The following is a 21,895-nucleotide window of genomic DNA, read 5'->3' on the forward strand; positions in this document are numbered from 1 at the left end:
AAAGGAGCTGTTTTTGTTTTTCATATAAAGAACATTACTAGGCTACTGGCAAAAGAGAATTATGGTCTGTAGTATTATGTTGCTTCTCTTGTGGCTCAGATGGTAAAGAACACACATGCAACGCAGGAGATCTGGGTTCAATCCCTGGGTTGGGAAGATCCCCTGGTGAAGGGAACTGCTACCCACTCCAATATTCTGGTCTGGAGAATTCCATGGACAAAGGAGCCTGGCAGGCTAGCTAACTTTCTGCTTTAGATCACTATATTATAGCAATATTTTTCTTTCTCAGGAAGACATTTAGTATCATATTTATCATATTTACCCATATGATATTTAGGGTAAGGAGACATGAGTAAAACTTCCTTTTAATTGGTATACAAAAAAAAATCATACTCAATTATATAAGAAGAGAAATGATGAAGAAGATGTGGTAGGCAAAAATTTTAACAATTGGGGGAGACATAGGTATATGAAATTTTTGTACAATTCTTGCAACTCTTTTTAAGTGTGAAATAATTTGAAAATAACACAAAAACAAACAAACCAAAAAATCCAAGACACAAACAGAATAGCGGCACTGCAGTCAAGTGATAGTGTGTGGTTAAAAAAGGTCCATCAAGGTAATCCAAATATATTATTGTATTTAAGATCACTACTAAAGTGAAAATGTAACAAGCCATGCTTTAGATTATACTAATGATCAAATCATTTAAGGGTCAACACTCATATGTTCTGTGAAACCTGCACTGTCCAAAAGCAACAGGATACTCTATACTGTATACACCTCTAACCTTAATTCCTCTCATGTCATGTGGGAGTTATCTGCTCTCTCTTGCATGAACAGATAGTAGGCTCTCAGAGGAAAAGAACAATGTTATATTTATTTTTATATTTACATGACTGGAACAGTAACAAATAATTAACAAAAAACAATGTCTCCAAAGCGTCTGAGTATGAACATAGACTTTTCATACAAACATAAAATTAGCTATAAAGCATTTCAATAATACTTTCATTACATGATAGCTCCTCAGAACTGGTTTTTAAAAAAAGGTCTAAAGAATCTAGTTGTAAAGAAAAGTATTTACTCTGGGTGTATATTTAATAGGCTAGTATCTTAGAGATTATATCATCAGTAGGAAGAACTAGCATCTGTTACACAATTGCTATTTGCTCAGTTTCTATGTGGTTGGAGAAACCGAGGCTATGAGAAACTGAATAATGTTCCCACCATCACACAACCAGGAAAAGGCGAGGCCAGGAATTGGTAAAGTTCACTATAAAGTCCAGGTTCTTTCTGCAACTTCAAAAGCCATACAAAATCAATACACAGAAAACACTTGCATTACTATATATTAACAATGAAAAATAAAAAGAAGTTAAGGAGTCAATCCCATTCACCAGTGCAACAAAAAGAATTAAATATCTAGGAATAAACTTACCTAAGAAGACAAAAGAACTGTATACAGAAAATTATACAACACTGATGAAAGAAATCAAATATGACATAAACAGATGGAGAGAGATTGCACATTTCGGGGTAGGAACAATCAATATTGTGAAAATGACTACACTACCAAATGCAATCTACAGATTTAATGTGATCCTTACCAAATTACCACAGCATTTTTCACAAACTACAACAAAAAATTTCACTAATCATATGGAAACACAAAAGACCCCAAATAACCAAAGCAGTTTTGAGAAAGAAGAATGGAGCTGGAGGAATCAACTTTCCTGACTTCAGATTATATTACAAAGCTACAGTCATCAAGACAGTATGGTATGGGCACAGAAACAGAAATATAGACCAATGGAACAAGATAGAAAGCCCAGAAATAAACCCATGCACCTATGGATACCTTATTTCTAACAAAGGAGGCAAGAATATACAATGGGGCAAAGAAAGCCTCTTCAATAAGTGGTGCTGGGAAAACTGGACAGCTACATGTAAAAGAATGAAATTAGAACACTTCCTAACACCACACACAAAGATAAACTCAAAATGGATTAAAGACTTAAATGTAAGACCAGGAACTATAAAACTCTTACAGGAAGACATAGGCAGAACACTCAATGACATAAATCAAAGCAAGATCCTCTATGACCCACCTTCTAGACTAACGGGAATAAAAATGAAAGTAAATAATTGGGACTTGATTAAACTCAAAAGCTTTTGCAGAGCAAAGGAAACTATAAGCTAGGTGAAAAGGCAACCCTCGCAATGAGAGAAAATAATAGCAAATGAAACAACTGACAAAAGATTAATTTCCAAAATATACAGGCAGCTCATACAACTCAATACCAGAAAAACAAACAACCCAATCAAAAAGTAGGAAAAAGACCTAAATAGACATTTCTCCAAAGAAGACATACAGATGGCTAACAAACACATGAAAACATGCTCAGTATCACTCATTATTAGAGAAATGCAAATCAAAATTACAATGAGACATCAACTTATACCGGTCAGAATGGCAATCATCAAAAAGTCTACAAACAATACATGCTGGAGAGGGTGTGGAGAAAAGGGAACCCTCTTTCACTGTTGGTGGGAATGTAAATTGATACAGTCACTGTGGAAGACAGTATGGAGATTCCTTAAAAAACTAGGAATGATATGACCGAGCAATGCCACTGCTGGGCATATACCCTAAGAAGAAGTGAAGTCGCTCAGTCGTGTCCGACTCTTCGCGACCGCATGGACTATAGCCTATCAGGCTCCTCTGTCCATGGGATTTTCCAGGCAAGAGTGCTGGAGTGGATTGCCATTTCTTTCTCCAGGGGATCGTTCAGACCCAGGAATAGAACCCGGGTCTCCCGCATTGCAGGCAGACGCTTTACCGTCTGAGCCAGGACCCAATCGAAGGACACCAAAACTGAAAAAGACACATGTACCCCAATGTTCACTGCAGCACTATTTACAATAGCTAGAACACGGAAGCAACCTAGATGTCCATCAACAGATGAATGGATAAAGAAATTCTGGTACATATACACAATGGAATATTACTCAGCCATAAAAAGGAACAATTTGAGTCAGTTCTAATGAGGTGGATGAAACTAGAGCCTATTATACAGAATGAAGTAAGTCAGAAAGATAAAGATAAATATTGTATTCAGTTCAGTTCAGTCACTCAGTCCTGTCCGACTCTTTGTGACCCCATGAATTGCAGCACGCCAGGCCTCCCTGTCCATCACCAACTCCCGGAGTTTACCCAAACTCATGTCCATCCATCCATCTCATCCTCTGTCGGCCCCTTCTCCTCCTGCCCCCAATCCCTCCCAGCATCAGAGTCTTTTCCAATGAGTCAACTCTTCGCATGAGGTGGCCAAAGTACTGGAGTTTCAGCTTTAGCATCAGTCCTTCCAATGAATACCTAGGACTGATCTCCTTTAGAACGGACTGGTTGGATCTCCTTGCAGTCCAAGGGACTCTCAAGAGTCTTCTCCAACACCACAATTGAAAAGCATCAGTTCTTCTGCACTCAGCTTTCTTCACAGTCCAACTCTCACATCCATATGTGACCACTGGAAAAACCATAGCCTTGACTAGACGAACCTTTGTTGGCAAAGTAATGTGTCTGCTTTTCAATATGCTATCTAGGTTGGTCATAACTTTTCTTCCAAGGATTAACCGTCTTCTAATTTCATGGCTGCAGTCACCATCTGCAGTGATTTTGGAGCCCCCAAAAATAAAGTCTGACACTGTTTCCACTGTTTCCCCATCTATTTCCCATGAAGTGATGGGACTGGATACCATGATCTTTGTTTTCTGAATGTTGAGCTTTAAGCCAACTTTTTCATTCTCCTCTTTCACTTTCATCAAGAGGCTTTTGAGTTCCTCTTCACTTTCTGCCATAAAAGTGATGTCATCTGCATATATGAGGTTATTGATATTTCTCCTGGCAATCTTGATTCCAGCTTGTGCTTCTTCCAGCCCAGCATTTCTCATGAGGTACTCTGCATAGAAGTTAAATAAGCAGGGTGACAATATACAGCCTTGACATACTCCTTTTCCTATTTGGAACCAGTCTGTTCCATGTCCAGTTCTAACTGTTGCTTCCTGACCTGCATATAGGTTTCTCAAGAGGCAGGTCAGGTGGTCTGGTATTCTCATCTCTTTCAGAATTTTCCAGAGTTTATTGTGATCCACACAGTCAAAGGCTTTGGCATAGTCAATAAAGCAGAAATAGGTGTCTTTCTGGAACTCTCTTGCTTTTCCCATGATCCAGCGGATGTTGGCAATTTGATCTCTGGTTCCTCTGCCTACTAACACATATATATAGAATCTAGAAAGATGGTATTAAAGAATTTATTTGCAGGGCAGCAATGGAGAAACAGACATAGAAAACAGACTTATGGACAAGGGCAGAGGGGAGGAGAGTGTAAGATGTATGGAGAGAGTAACATGGAAACTTACATTACTGTATGTAAAATAAACAGCCAATGGGAATTTGCTGTATGTCTCAGGAATCTCAAATAGGGGCTCTCTATCAATCTAAAGAGGTGGAATGGGGAGGAGATGGAAGGGACATTCAAGAGGGAGGGGATGTATGTATACCAATGGCTGATTTATGTTGAAGCTTGACAGAAAACAACAAAATCCTATAAAGCAATTATCCTTGAATAAATAAATAAAAGCCATTCAATGTATCTCTGTACCACTCTAAATAGTAAGCATAATTTTCATATTTTCATAAAATTTAAATGACATGATCAATATAAAAGTACTCTGAAAGTTTAAAGTTCTAAAAATAATATAAGACAATATTTTAAAAATTTATCATCTTTCTAGCTATCTGTCCTCAAACTCACTTTCAAATAGAGAGGTGTTAGCCCCCATTTTTAATAGATGAAGGGAGTATAAAACTCAGAGAGGTTAAACAATTTGAGTCACAAAGCAGGACTAGACTCTAAATCTTAAATCTTCTGTTTCTATTTCTATTATCTCCTGATGCATCCAAAGTATAAAGTAGTAGATCTTTAGAAGAAAAATTGTATTTATTTAAAATGTTAAAATCAAGTTATATATAAGATATGGATTTAAAAATTCATTTGGGGACAAATATTTTAATCACTTTTATTAATTTTATAATGTATATGTTATACTCAATTACTCAGGTATACATACACTTATTCTGCAAAATGAGGCACACCCACAGCCTTCTCATGTAAAACAAAACGAATTATTAAACTATTCAACATAAACTTTTGTAAGTATATTTAAAACCTAAAATGAGGTTGCTGCTGCTACTGCTAAGTCGCTTCAGTTATGTCTGATTCTGTGCGACCCCACAGATGGCAGCCCACCAGGCTGCCCTATTAATAAGCCTCTCCTGTTTGTTTTTAAACTTGTTCCTTGGTTTACTGTCTCAAGCAAATATGAAGTAACACTAATGATACAAATAGCCAAGATCAAGTGCCAGCTGCATATGCATATTATTCTTTCAATCACTGTAAAACATCTCAAGTAAGTACTACTATCATCATCAGTGTTAACAGGTGAGTAACGAGATCAAGGTTAAGTAAACTGCTCAATTATACAGCTAGTAAGTGGTAGGAAAGTGAAAAAGTATTAGTTGCTCAGTCATGTCTGACTCTTTGACCCCATGGACTATAGCCTGTCAGGCTCCTCTGTCCATGAAATTGTCCAGGCAAGAATACTGGAGAGGGCAGGATGTGGTAGAACTAGAATTCTAAACCAGATCAATCTGAGTTCTTTATTTATAATTACAAGGTTATGCAATCTCTAAACAATTTTCAAGTGTAGTGTGATACTGAGCTAGGGACACTTGGAATAAATAAGAGAACTTCTGAACAGGAGAGGACTGATTCCTAACTGAATATAAGAGCAGAAATTACTTCAAAATTTCAAAGGGTTTTAGAAAACTATTATGACATCAAAAGACAAACTGAGGTGACATGACTAGAATAAACTTTCAAGTCTCCTACTTCAAAACATACTGTGCTACTAAATCCTAGTTACTTTGAAGAATGTTACATTATTACAATAACCCTTTGTCTATGTAGAATTATATTTTATAATTTATAAATTCAATTTCTCTTTGCACTGTACAGAAAATATCCATCTGGATTTATCTATTCAATTCTTGGCAGTTTCATAATTTGACTTTTTGTGATTTTCATAAGTTTTATTGTAATACCTGTATTTCCCCCTAGAATCTTATTCTGTATAATGTTCTGATTTTCACTTTTTAAGAGAGGAGAAGGGCACTGAGATGAGAACAATGAAAGGTGATAACCCATTTTTCCCCCTAATAGGACTTATTTTGACACAGCAAAAAACACCATTTTTACTAGATTTTATGCTACAGGTCAATAATAGTAAAATTACCTAAAGATCCATTTGTTTACACATTAAAATGAGATAATGACCTTTGGTGTGAAAGATCTCAATTATCCTACTTACTAATACCACTGTGATTTTACCTTTGGATAACTCTGTTGGTAGTGTAGTTATTTATTCTCTTAACAAGCCATCCCTTGGAACTATTAAAGCTCTGAAAGCTACAAATATTCAGATTCTCTGACATTTGGCTATTATCTCATTGTATTTTTTGGCTGTTACACGTTAACTTAAAAAGATAAACTCATGATTTCAGAGTATTTTTACATTTACAGAAAAGTTGCAAAGATACCATAAAGAGCTCCCAAATACTTTATATACATCAGCTATTATTTTTCAATAATAAATGTGAAGTATGTTATCCTATCAAATGACAGAAAGATTGAGTATTTCCAAAGAAGATCAACATATACTGGAGAACAAAATGCTATATATAAAAGGACACATATAGTACAAAATTAGGAGGGATAATTATTTTTACTATCTGTAGAAAATAAAATTTCCCAAAGCAAATACATTTTAAAATTGTTTTGAACAGACTTATATGTATAAAAGGCATGATAACAAATCTAAGGAGATTCCATATGATGAAGTTGAGAATGTATCTTTTTTGTAGATAACCTAATAAAATGGCAAATATTGAACCCATCTTATATTAAATCCCAGATATTTAACTCCCTAAAAATATCATTTAAAGTCCAAAGTGTATTACCAAATCTAACAAAGAAACAGTTGAAATGATCTGAAAAGAATACAAATGAAACCATTAAGAACAAATAAAAGTTTTATAAAGAAAAAAGAAACTAATAAAAACCTGTGGTATGATGGGTAGGATGACAGTATTCTCAGCAGGGACTGGCAGGACAGGGATCACAGGGACAGTGGGAGAAGAGGGAGATACAGCTTCTGTTGGCTAAAAATCATCAATGACAAAAAATCAGGAAAAATATAAAATAAAAGGGAAACATATAACAGAAAGTTTTGTCCAAAGATAAATTATAGTTTTCAGAAATAACTAAAATAGGTAAAATAATATATTACTTCAATTTAAATGAGAAAATGCTCTTAGAAGTAATTATACCACCAATAATAATTTTAATGACTCTAGTTAAAATAAGTGACTACTCTTTAGATGTTTAAATGAAAATAATAAAATATAATGATTTAACAATACTCCTCCACTGGGAGATAAGACACTCGCTTCACAGACTACAAATATTTTTATAGCATTCAGGATATATTTGACCACTTGCTTACTTGCATTCAAAGAATCAATTACTCTCATGATTAATTCAATTATTTTTTAAAAAGATGTAAATGGAACACAGGGTGTCTTGTAAAAGTACCAATCTCTGTTACCTGGATTAAATCATAAATATTTGCTGTACCAATGACATATTCTATACAAGAATTATTAACCTCATATCCTATACAAAATCTGGAAATTAACTGATGACCTAAATATAAGCATTAAAACCACAAAATTCTTAGAACATAGGGATAAATCTGGATATAACAATGGATTCTTAAATATGGTATCAAAAGCAGAAGTAAAAAAAAATTAGACTGTATCAGAATTCAAACCTTTTGTGAAGCAAATGGCATTATCAAGAAAGGGGAAAAGAACATATAGAATGGGAGAAAATCTTGCAAACTGTACATCTGATGATGGTTTCACATGAAGAACAGATAAAGAACTCACCATAAAAAGACAATTAAAAAATGGGCAAAGGACCTGGAACAGACATTTTCCAAAGAGGATACACATATGCACCCCAAAGTTCATAGCAACACTACAATAGCCAGGACATGGAAGCAATCTAAATGTCCATCAACGGATGAATGGATAAAGAAGATGTGGCACAAATATACAATAGGATATTACTCAGCCATAGAAAAGAACAAAACTGGGTCATTTGTAGAGATGTGGATGGACCTAGAGTCTGTCATATAGAGTGAAGTAAGTCAGAAAAAGAAAGTAAGTATCATATTTAATGCATATATGTAGAATCTAGAAAAATGGTACAGATGAACCTATCTGCAGGGCACAAATAAGAGACACAGACGTAGGGAACAGGCAGATGTATGGACATGGAGTGAGGTGGGGTGGTAGTGGGATGAACTGGGAGATTGGGAATGACATACACTGACGTGTAACACAAAAAGTGGGAACCTGCAGTATAGCACAGGGAGCTCAGCTCGGTGCACGTGGTGACCCATAAAGATGGAATGGGGAGTGGGTGAGGGGGAGGTTCAAGAGGGAGGGGGGATATGTATAAATATAGCTGATTCACTTCATTGTACAGAAGAAACTATTACAACATTTAAAAGCAACAACCCCCCCCCAAAAAAAAACAATAAGCACATGAAAATCTATTCAATATTATTATTCATTAGGGAAATGTAAATCAAAGTAACAATGACATATTACTTCATACTACTAGGAGGCAATAATAAAAAAGTAAAAACAAAAACAGAAAGTAACAAATGTTGGCAAGGATATGCAGAAATTGGAATCATCAAAAACTGCTGGTGGGAATGGAAAATGGTGCTGCCACTATGGAAAGCAGTTTGGTTTGGAAGTCCTTCAAAAAAACTACCCCTAGGATTACCATATGACCCACCGATTCTACTCCTGGGTAAATACTTAAAAGAGCTGAAAACTGGGGCTTGAATACTTTACCCTAGTGTTCAGTGATGCATTATCCACAATAGCCAAAAGGTGGCAACAACTCAAGAGTACCCATCAACAGATACAGAGATACAAAACATGGTGTGTGTACCTACACACACAATGGATAGTCATTAAGCCATAAAAAAGGGATGAAATTCTGATATATGTCACAACATGGACAAACCTTGAAAACATTATGTTAAGTGAAATTAACCAGATACAAAAGGTCAATATTTTGTGATTCCACTTATATTTAGAATAGGTAAATTCATGTAGATTAGAAGTTACCAGGGGCAAGAGAGAGAGGAACGTAAGGAGTTTACTGCTTAGTAGTTACAAAGTAAGTTTGAGATAGTGAAAAGGTGTTGGAAGTAGATGGTGGTAAAAGCTGCTCAATACTGGAAATGTAACTGATGCCACAGAATTGTGCAGTTAAAATTGGTTAAAATGGCAAATCTTATGTTAGATATACTTTATCACAATTAAAAACCTCAAAAATATTTTAATACAGGAAAGCAGGTCCCTTCACAGTGCTGTTGGATATATAACTTCATACAAACTTTACAAAAAGCAATCTAATAGCTTTAAAAATGTTGAACTCTTTGACTTAGTAATTCTGTTAGTCTATCTTGAGGGAAGCCTGGCATGCTGCAGTCCATGGGGTCGCAAAGAGTTGGACATGACTGAGTGACTGAACTGTATTCTAAGGGAATATTTAAAAAGCAAATGTCTTAATATTCAATATATTCTTTTGAACATTGTATTTGGGAAAATGCAAAATATCCTAAATATAAGGTGTTGGAATGGTTGTACAAATAATAATAATTTCATAAGGTTAAATACTATGCCCTGGAGATGGGCACAGCAACCCACTCCAGTATTCTTGCCTGGAGAATTGCATGGACAGAGGAGCCTGGTGGGCTACAGTCCATGGGGTCGCAAAGAGTCAGACATGACTGAAGCGACTTAGCATGCAAATACTATGCATCGATTAATAATCACCTGTAAGAACAGTCTGTAAGTCATATAGGATATTGCCTATGGCATGGCATTAACTAAAAAAGGGAAGATAAAAATTTTATTTAAAAAATGCAAAGACATGTTTGATAAGTTAACCTCTGAGGACAGGATTATGAATGGTTTTTCCCCCGCCTCTATTTTGAATTCTACTTTTCCAGTTGTCGACAATGGATAGATAGTGATGCTGTAATGCATGCTGAGGGATGGAAGATGTATTCCTATTAAGAGAAAAACAATTATAATATTTTACCATCTCATTTTCTAGAAAATAAACTGAAAATGCATTTCACATTAACTGTTCAAAAAGATACTAAAAATTTCAATGATTTTTATAAGATCATTAGAGTTGAAGAAGCTAGGGATAAAGTTTACCTCTTTATTTTACAACTGAGCTTAAGCTCATAGAAGTTAACGTGAGGAACGAGGAAAAGATCTGCTAGACTATTGTTATCTGGATATCCTGTTGCTGCTGCTAAGTTGCTTCAGTCGTGTCCGACTCTGTGCCATCCCATAGACAGCAGCCCACCAGGCTCCCCCGTCCCTGGGATTCTCCAGGCAAGAACACTGGAGTGGGTTGCCATTTCCTTCTCCAAAGCATGAAAGTGAAAAGTGAAAGCAAAGTCGTTCAGTCATGTCCGACTCTTCGTGACCCCATGGACTGCAGTCTACCAGGCTCCTTCGTCCATGGGATTTTCCAGGCAAGAGTACTGGAGTGGGGTGCCATAGAAAGAGATTTTAAGCCATTAGATTTTGTTTCCTGTTTTCTTTCTTTATAATATTACCAATTTAAATGAGTTCTCTGTTTTGAAAGATGGAAAAGTTACAGAGATGGACAATGGTGATGGCTGCACAACACCATGAATATATTTATTGACACTGAATTAACTGTACTTAAGTATACTAAGAAAGGTTAAAACAGTAAAATTTTGTTACATATATTTTATCACAATTAAAAATAAATTAGGAATAAAGTCTCTGTCTGTCTTACTTGGGATTCCAGACACTATTAATATACATTGTTCCTATAGGGGGAAAAAAAAGTTGAATTCCATATTATGAACTTAAAATAAATAATTTAAATACTAACAATTTTCAATAGAATACTTATAACTTTTTAAAAATGTTTGAAAAACCCAAGAGATTCTGACTCCTAATTTTATGACAAAGAGAAAAAGATAGTTTTAAAAGAATTTAAGTGAAGTAAGTCAGACAGGGAAGACAAATACCACATGATTTCACCAAACAAACAAACAAACCAAATGAAAACATAGATAGAAAACACAGACTCATAGATACAGAGAACAAATGCACAGATGCCAAAAACGGAGTGAGTTGGGGGGGGTGGACAAAACAGGTGAAGGAAATTAAGAGGTATAAACCTTTAGTTATGTAAGTCACAGGGATGTAATATACAGCACAAAAAGTAAGGTCAGTAATATCATAAAACTTTGTATGTGGAGAGATGGTTACCAGACTTATTGTGGTGATCATTTCATGATGTATGCAAATATCAAATCATTTAGTACACTCAAAACCAACATAATATTGTTCATCAACTATACTTCAATTATTCTAGAAAACTACTGCTGAATCAACTGAATATACATATGGAAAATGAAATGAACCCTTACCCTACTACCTTACACCATATGTAAAATTCCAGATGGTTTACTGTCATATTAACAGAAGCACAAAAATTAGATTTCTAGAAGGTAGCAATGATAGAATATAATCAGGATCTTGATGTAGGCAAGCACAGGTTGTTGAAGTCAGCAGAGTGAGGCAGCAGCATCCGTGCGCAGGGAGTGGATGGGTGCACAGTGATGCTGGAGTCTAAGCAGGATGAAGAGGGTATTGCATGTGGGCAGGCAGTGGCAGCAGCCTGGTATTTTTGTTGGATCCCAAGTGTGACAGAGTATCTGTGTGGCAGTAGCAGTAGTCTGGCATGAAGTATAGAGGCCTCAGTGGAACAAGATGGGGATATCTCTTTGATCTTGAGCAGGGTAGGAAGGATGTCCACTAAGAGCATCAACAGTGATAGGAGGTTGCTGACATACCTGAGACTTGATCCAATAAGTAAATATATAAAGGATAGTGGGAGCAAGGGTCCTCACATCAGAAAATGGAGTTGCAAACATGGAAAGGGAGAAAATCAACATGAAATCTATGGTTCTAGACTAGATTTGGAGGCACTCGTATGACAGCATGGTTTTCAATATATATAGACAAATACAGAAATAAATATCTGTGTTTACATATACATATGTACCCTTGCTCTGTCTACAGAGAACATCTGGGAGCAGTAACACCTCAATAGCATGAAAATACCTAGCACTCAGATCTTGGCTTATAAAAATCCATTCTCTAATTTTTTAAAAAAGGAATCTTTGGAGAAATGACTCCAGAGCTAGAGCCTAGAACTTTCTGCCTCTGCCAGAAAATAAGGAGGTGCTCAAAGAATTAATGAGGCATGACAAAGGACACAGAAGTCAGCTTGCTGGGGCTCTTATCAGTTACACTGGGAACAATGTGAGACTCAGATAACAATAATGATGGCGTAAAGTGAAGTTGTGTCCGACTTTTTGCAACCCCGTGGACTGTAGCCCACCAGGCTCCTCCGTCCCTGGGATTCTCCAGGCAAGAATACTGGAGTGGGTTGCCATTTCCTTCTCCAGGGGATCTTCCGGACCCAGGGATCGAACCCAGGTTTCCCACACTGCAGGCAGACGCTTTAATCTCTGAGCCACCATGGCAGACCCCTATGATGGCATAAACCCCACTGAATTAAAGAGGACTCCATGAGTCTACACTTACATAAATAATTACATAACAATGAAATGAATAGAGAGAAAAGTGCATTTCCTTACAGTAGATGCCAATCAAAATTGTAGAAGGAATGATGAAGTCACAAAATTATAATCTGGCAACCACCACAGTAATAACTCATTTAAGAAACATCAACAAATGTTAAAACTTCAACTGCTGCTGAATGACCCTTCCATTTCATTCTAATGGAAGCAAGTTTGAGTGGGAGACACACACACAGACACACATGTATCTCCCCTACAAATTTTTATTAATTACAGTGAAGAAATCCAGCAGATACTATCTTAACCAAAGTTAACATCATCAGGGATGGTACAAATCAAAATCATATGTTACCTAATGGGATGTAATCAGAGTATATCACTTCTGGGACATTCTTATCAAATATGATTAAGCTGAACATTAAACATCAGAAAAATCCAAGTTGAGTGATAAACTACAAAATAACTGGCTCTGATACATCCAAAGTATTAGAGACAAGAAAGTCTAACATTTATCATCTTTATTTTTTAAAACAGCTTTGTTAAGGTATAAGTGATATACAAGAAATTGTACTTTTTAATGTATACAGCTTGATGACTTTGAACATATGCAAACACCTGTGAAACAATTACCACAATCAAAGTAAGAGGCATATCTAAAACCTATAAGAAGTTTCTTTTTGCCTCTATAATAGAGTCAGATATTAGCTAATTAATAATCCACTTTAACATAAAAAAGACAAAGCTATATGCTTGTAACAAATTTCAAGGCCAAGCATAAACATTTCCTCCATTAGGCAGTTGTTCTCAAAAACCCTTTATGATATACTATAAATTCTTCAATATTACCTTGTAATACTGGCTCTGAACCTATTCTAAATATATTTCCTTTTGACAGAATCCTTTAAAGGATCTGAATACCATTTTTAAAAATCTTAAACAAAACATACACCATCTGATTCCACCCCACTCTCTATAGGGCACTGAGCAAGTGCTTTGAAGAAGAACATATACCCCTGCCTCTTTCTTAAGAAAGGAAAATACTGCTGAGAAAGTCTTCAAAAACAAATGCATATCAACACACATAATTTCCTAGCCACAATCAATAACCAGTTTGAGTCACAAAGGATTATACAACAACAAAATAAGTCATTTACTTTCCATGAAACAAAATACTGCCCTAAACAAATAATATCTAGTCAAATGAAGGTTGAGTGATGAGGAATAGTATAGATGTTAAATATGATAACAGAGTAAAAAGAAGAGACAAGGATATTTTGAGTGCAGGATTGAGAGCATGATAAAATTCTGGTGAGCTGTATAAGATGATTCTAAATTGGAAAATGTCAAACTTAAGGCTCTAATATGAATAATGAGGCAGCAATATAGAGTAACCACTACATTTGGGTTATTATAGAAAAGAAATTCAGCCTAAGCATTTGAAACTTGAAAAATCTTACATACATATTTTATTAGACAATATGACTTTCAGGCCATCATCCTTTTTCTGTTCCATTTGTATCACTCAATAAGATCAGCTCCAAAGAGTTTTAGTTGTTTTTTTTTTTTTTTAAATCTTGACCATGTGACTAACAACAGTCTCAGTTGTTTCTATCCATAGCAACACCATGGAATCATTAGCCTCTGAGGCCTCCTTCAGAGACTTGTTTCCATGACAACAGAGGCTATAATATTAACACTGTCTCAAAGAATACTGCAGAAAATGGTAAATTCCCATAAGGTAACTGGATTGTACATATTTTAAAAGTACTTTTTAAATGCCAGTATCAAATTGATGGCTCTCTGAAAAATGTTTTAACTAATTTTTAGAGATTCTTGTTATTTATTCAGTTTTACATTTTCAATTTAAGAGCTTAAAATTATGAAAGCAGCTTTTAAAAAGATTTTGATAAAAAGTGGTCTGAAGCCTCATGAGGTATAGCCACATGCTTAACGTGTACTGCACATCTCCATTTATGACTATGTACCTCCTTCTTTCACTTGCACTCACTCCACTCGATACATGAATAAATATAGATAGAGAATCCTTACCTTTAATAAATCCCTTCTGCTTGAAATAGCTAAAGTGGTTTTTTATATGTGCATATGAATACTGTCTGATACAGGAAGAAACAAAAGGAATAATTGGGAGGCTGCTATGATAATCCAGCTGAGAGGTGATCAGTAGCTTCAACCAAATGATGGTAATGGTGAAAACGGACATGAGTAGTCAAATAAAGATAACTTCTGAATGTAGAAGTGGTACCTATATGACTGATGGGAACCTGGGAAGGACTATTAAAAATAAAAGCAACAATGGCCACTAAAAATTATATTTTACATCATAGTTAGATCCAACCATAAAAGATTTACAATGCTTTCTGCACATATTTTTCTTAACTTTTTCTCACTTATAGTCTTATTAACATGCTCATAAAATTAAATTCTAAAGAAAGATAACTAATACCATACTACCAGGTAATGAGCTTAGAATACCCACAAAGATTCAATAAGTGCTAAGTAAATTTATAACATATTTAAGGAAAATGAAATAAATGAATTAGCAGATCTTTTGTTATCAATACCTTAAAGAAAAATAATTACCCCCATGCCACTGTTGGTCTATAAGAATTTTCCTTCTTTTTTTGGTTTTTGTATGGTATAGTTTAGTATTTTTAATCTAAGTTCCTTTGTTTAAATTTCTACAATGTGGTAGTGAGACATGTTTCTTTGAATAAATGTCAAAGAAAATACCTAAGAGGGAAAGAGAAATCAAGGAAAAGAACTGCAAGCTTTTCGTATGTTTATAGAAGGATAAAATACAGCACAATAAATTTACCAAAACTGTTTGGGAATCATTGTACTCAACAGGGATCCAGCACCTTCAAAATAAGTTTTTGTCATTGCTTAGATCTGGTTCCTATTTGATTCAAATGCTCATTTTGCCACATTTACTCCATATAGTACATTCAGTATAAACTCCATGTTATTTGAACCAGCTGCATATGATATTCCTATCATAATTACCTCTGAAGCAAACAGCAACAAAACTAGATATATTCTGAAACAAATACTAAGGGATTAAATACAAATTTTTGATTTTAAAATAACAGGGGAGAAAGGAAAACAGTCTAGTGATTAACAATCCTAGTATAGAAGTGCAAATCTGTTAGTTTACACAGACAGAACATAGTAGTTCATGAATGTATCAATATTTAAGTTTGCAAGATTGATATTTATGAATAGTTAAGGTAATCATCCCTTCATTATAAACAGATAGCATTCCATCAGCATTCAGCCATTCACTTTGTACTGATACAAGGATGAGCCAACAATCATTCAAAATTTCAAGTAAACAGAAATCCAAAACTTGAATTTAAGCTGTGGTCACATAATTAACAAACAGATATGAAACTACCAAATGCAATAAGCTGCCTGCCTCCCCACATTTATCGGACTATGGCTACAGAAACACACACAACCATGGACTTCACAATGACTAACCTAAAATGGGACCTCAACACTTTCTAGGACTCATACATTTACCCTATTTTGTTCATTCTTGTACAATCCCCAATGATTCAGGTCACTGTTAATCTTTCTGAAGTTATCTTCTACTATTCTCTTCCCACTTAGTGTTTCGACCATATTGGCCTCTCTGCTGTGTTTCAAACACTCTAAACAAGCTCTGGCCTCAGAGTCTTTTATTCAGTCTTCCTTTGTCTAGAATGCTTTTGTCCCAGATATCCACATGACCCAATTCCATAACTTCTTTTATGCCTTGCTCAAATAACACCCTTCAGTTGAAGCCTCTCCTAGTTATTCTATTAAACCTACCCCCACCACATACACACAAATATACACATTTCCTATTGTTTTCTCTTTCTACCTTTTCCCCAGTATACTATATATTTTAATTATGTTTGTCATCTGTCTTCTCCCCCTTTAATATAAGCTCTATAGGAGTAAGGATTCTTGTTCTATTCAATATTACTCCGGTATACATAGTTCCTAGAATAATATCTAGCACATAGGAAGTAGTTAACACATGTTTCTTGGATGAATGAAACAATATGACTGACAAAAGAGACTGAGTTCATCAGCACTCTAGAATGATAAAGTGACTCAGAGAACAGATTGTGTATATCCATCCCTCCCCCTGCCCACTTTCATTCTATACACATAGAAGACACTGCTAAGAGAGTCTGTGTGCTTGGGCAGCCACTACCAATCACAAAGTGCTCAAGATGTTCTAATATTTGATGATGTTCAAAATATAAAAATGCCAAAAAATTGCCAGTTTCATGTTGTCCTCTGCATGTGTGCTAAGTCACTACAGTCTATAGTGTTGCAGAGAGTCATCCCTCTGCCAGGTTCCTCTGTCCATGGGATTCTCAAGGAAAGAATTCTGGAGTGGGGTGCCATGGCCCCTGCCAGGGACTCTTGCCAATCCAGGGATCAAACCCATGCTTCTTATGTCTCCTTCATTGGCAGGTGGATTCTTTACTACTAGTGCCATCTGGGAAGCCTTGTTCTCTGTCTAGCAATAGTTAATTGCTTAATATTATCCTATGTGAAAGTAAACATGTCTTGTTCAAGAACATCTGCTCAAAAGATTTTCTCCTCTTTCCTTTTTAAACGTATTAAGTAGTAAATATCACTGACAGATCATATTTAAAGCATGCAGAGCCCTTCTTCCAAACTTCTGGGTCCTACTAACCTCAACTCGATCCCTAGGTCCCTTCTCAGATGGTAGCTGCTTCCTGTTGTTACTATCTCTGTTTTATTTTGGTGTTGACATGTTTCCTTTTCAGTTCTCCAATTCCTTTTAAATCACCATTCATATTACATTTTCCCTGTTAAAATGATTACTGTGGTGTCTGTTTTTCTGGCCGGACCTACTCAAGGTTACCAATCCTCTTGTCAAAACATAATTCTTCATCATTCTGTAATAAGATTGCTTCTCGGTATCTCCAGATTCCCCACTTAAAAGACGAGAATATTTTGCAGGATCAATTTCACGGGTGGTTGTGAAAGTGGTGATAAAGATGATGATGATAGGTACTTTACTGATGTCAGGTATCATAGTAAGGGTTTTGAGGGTTTGTCCCATTTAATTTTTTACTAAATCTTGATCCTTGTTTTCTGGAGGTGGAAGAATGAAGACTCAGAATTTATGTAATTTATCCAATGTGCTACAGCTAAAATAGAACAGAGCTTTAAACTCAGTCCATCAACCTCTAAAAACAACAGTCTCAACCAGTGCTCTCGAAAATCCTGCTATGTATTTAGTACAGTTGAAGCATTTAATTCCTAAGGTTGGTATTTATCTTTTTCTGCTATATGTCAAAATACTTACAAGTGATTATTTTCAAATTTATAATGCTTTGATACATTAGATGGTTCCAGCAAGATTAGTCAGAGTTAAATACAGAAAAATGAGGCTGGGATACGTTTCGTTTCAAATTGCAGATTATAATCTTCAGTTATTTGCCTCAGAGCCAACAAAAATTTTGTAAGGCAATCAATTGGTCCCATTCTGTCATAATAATAACTTCCTTATGCTCACAGCCGGCTGAATCAATAGTCACAGTTTAGATTTCAAAAATACTGATAATATTGCTCAGAAAGGGACTAAACTGGGGTCTACTAATGGATAAAGAATGAACAGGCAGCACCACTGTTAACAGGTGAGGGGGAAAACATCTTTCAAATAAATTCGTCTAGGGGCAGAAGTTGTGCTTAGGATTCTAAAATTCTACTGCTTCCAGATGTGATATCAGTTGGTTTACACTTGCACAAAATAGGTCCAGTCTTTGTTAACTGATTTGTACATGCCTGTACAATTGCGACATCAACTGGTTTATTTAAAGTTTGGTAAATAAGCTGGTAATTGTAGGATACTGTTCTCTGCATGATCTGAATAGCTACTCTTACCTTTATCAAAATTCTAAATTTTGATATAAGAATGGAGGACTGAAAAATGTTATCTAAATAACAGTGCCAGGAAGTACACAGTGAGAAAAATCTTTAAAGAAAATGACACTAAGTCAAATTTTAACAGTAAGAATATAAGTTCTTCATATATTAATATATATGCTTCAATTTTCTCACAGAAGCCTTTGAATTAGTTTTGAAATAGACATGGTTTTATAAAATCCTATAACACAGACTTATAATTTTAAAGCCATAGTTGTACATAAAAATGGCTTGGGAAATTTACAGTGGCCAAACCATATTTAGAAGTTCCAAACTTCTTTGTAGCCATCATCAGATTAAATGAAAATAAATGCATATAATTAACTTTATTCATTCAACAAACAGTCATCATTTGCATTCACCACTCTAGGCTCTAGGTATATAAGAAAACATACATCTATCCTACCAGCTCTTGTGAAGCTTTTGGTTTTATAGCTGATATTAAATCATTACCCAATTGATTACTGAAATATAGTTGTGCTAAGAGGTATGGAATACAATTCTCATGATAACAAATACTGCTTAAAATAAGAAAAGAGCAAAAATGTTGTGTGTGTTGAATCTCCTATTCTGACCCCAGAGGTTATGGGCCTGTCACTTTTTAGTACTGTTATTAACAGATTACTTTAAAAGTTAACCCTAAAACTATATATATCACACACACATACATACATGTTAGATATTAAAATATGCAAATTTCCATTTGTGCAATAAAACATATATATTGCTATGTGTCCTTGACAAAAAAAAAAAGTGAAAGTTGCTCAGTTGTGCCCAACTCATTGAGACTGCATGGACTGTAGCCTGCCAGGTTCCTCTGTCCATGGAATTCTCCAGGCCAGAATACTGGAGTGGGTAGCCTTTCCCTTTTCCAGGGGATCGTCCCAACCCAAGGATCGAATCCAAGTCTCCCGCATTGCAGGTGGATTCTTTACCATTTGAGCCCTCCTTGACAAAAGGACAACCTAACAGTTACGACACTACACAGAAATTACAAAGATGTACACAACACGCTTCCTATTTATGAAGAGCTTATATAACAAACTTTACTTAGTTCTTCAAACGATAGCCAATCTAATCCACCTCAAGCTATCAGTGTTGTTCTTTTAACAAACTTTATTTTTTAGAGTAGAAAGTACAGAGTTCCCATATAACCTTTGCCCATACACATGCATTGCATCCCCATTATTGACATTTCCCACCTGAGCTGTACATTGTACAGTTGATGAATCTACAATGATACATCACTGCTATCCAAAGTTCACAGCTTACACTAGGGTTCATTCTTGATGTACATTTACAAGTTTAAACAAATGTATAATGTCAGGTATCCACCATTATAGTACCACATAGAATAGTTTCACTGGCCTAAAAATCTGTGCTCTATTCATCCCTCCCTCTTTCCTAACTTTGGCAAATAATCTTTTTACTATCTCCATAGTTTTGCCTTTTCTAGAATGTCATATAGTTGGAAGCATAGAATGTGTAGCATTTTCAGACTGGTGTCTTTCCCTTAGAAATATGCACTTATATAGAGTTCTTCCAAATCTTTTTAACACTTAATAACATTTCATCTACCCACTGAAGGTTATCTGGGTTGCCTCCAAGTTTTGGTAATCATGAATAAAGCTGCAATAAACATCTGTGTGCAAATTTTCATGTGGACATAAGTGCTCAACTCATTTGAATGAAAACCAAGGAGTGCAACTGATGGATTAAATGGTCAATCTGGTATTTTTTTTTAAGTGAATATAACCACTGTAAACTTTTTGTTTAATATTCATCTTTATGCTTTTCTAGTGCCCAAATTACTGGATCTTAAACACCACTTGAACATATTTTTGAGTAGTAATGTTTTGGGTAGTAATGCTAAGTAATGCTAAGTAATGCTAAGTAATGCTAAGTCATTTCAGTCGTGTCCAACTCTGTGCGACCCCAGAGACAGCAGCCCACCAGGCTCCCTCGTCCCTTGGATTCTCCAGGCAAGAACACTGGAGTGGGTTGCCATTGCCTTCTCCAATGCATGAAAGTGAAAAGTGAAAGCGAAGTCGCTCAGTCGTGCCTGACTCTTAGCGACCCCATGGACTGCAGCCTACCAGGCTCCTCTGTCCATGGGATTTTCCAGGCAAGAGTACTGGAGTGGGGTGCCATTGCCTTCTCCATATGTTTTGGGTATAAAGGGAAACAATTTCCAAATCTGAGTAATGACATTTTTAACAAAAGTACTGGCCTTTTGAGTAGGAAATTCAACTTTGTCAAGAGACAGCATCTCATAACCAGTATAACAATGTTTATCCTAACTTTGACTGCTTGGTAATCATTACTCAAAGAGACTGTTTCTACCCATTCTCTGGGAAATTTATTCTACTATCAGAGTTGGTATTTCCAAAGTAGTTTAAGAGGATTATCTACTTACTCTATATTCTAGTTTAATACAAAGGCATTACACTGCTAAATATAAGCAATTTCATTCTTTAGAGATGAGGAAAAATATATATATTTAAATACATTTAAGTAAATACATGAATGTATTTTATACATATATATATTTGACCACTTCAAAATACAATCATCATTAGGCATAAGGCCAAATGTTTAAAACGTATATAGATAAGGTTAGGCCAATTCATGTTGGTCCAAGGTGGAGATGTCTTGTGAATATTTAGACCTGCTGCCTGGAAGGAACTGTCGTAAGATAAAAGCTTATAGATAATAATATCATATGCCTCTGTCTGCCTGGGAAGTTTCCCTTTTCTATCAAAAGTACTCCAAGTTTGGTCAGTGAGTGATACATTCATCCTAGTTATAAGGAAACTTAATAGTTTTTCTCCTGTTCTCTCCCTGCTTCACCTCCTCAAGGCGAAGGGTAAATAAGAAGAGCATCATCAGCTGGAGGATCAGTATAACACTGAAGTGTGACATGTTTCACAAAACATTTAAGAGAGAATTCAGATGGATTAAAAATATATAATAATAGTCAGGCAGTATTAAGTGCTATGAAGAAAAATGTTTAAAAAGATAAAAGGACAGTGATGTCTGGAATGA

At 35.5% G+C, this 21,895-nt stretch overlaps 1 protein-coding gene across 22 annotated transcripts in view; it reads right to left on the reverse strand.

The window, feature by feature from the left end:
• DLG1 (discs large MAGUK scaffold protein 1) overlaps positions 1–21,895 on the reverse strand; it is a 270,922-nt gene that overhangs the window by 136,121 nt on the left and 112,906 nt on the right. For 14 of the 22 annotated variants that reach the window (XM_027537537.1, XM_027537543.1, XM_027537627.1 and 11 more), the window contains one exon: positions 7,185–7,283. The exons of the other annotated variants lie outside the window; for them this stretch is intronic. In XM_027537537.1, the coding sequence (XP_027393338.1) occupies positions 7,185–7,283 (99 nt within the window). The remainder of the gene's footprint in view (positions 1–7,184; positions 7,284–21,895) is intronic. 22 annotated transcript variants of the gene reach the window in all.

Source organism: Bos indicus x Bos taurus, chromosome 1 (assembly GCF_003369695.1).
Source record: "Bos indicus x Bos taurus breed Angus x Brahman F1 hybrid chromosome 1, Bos_hybrid_MaternalHap_v2.0, whole genome shotgun sequence".
NCBI classification, from domain to species: Eukaryota; Metazoa; Chordata; class Mammalia; order Artiodactyla; family Bovidae; genus Bos; species Bos indicus x Bos taurus.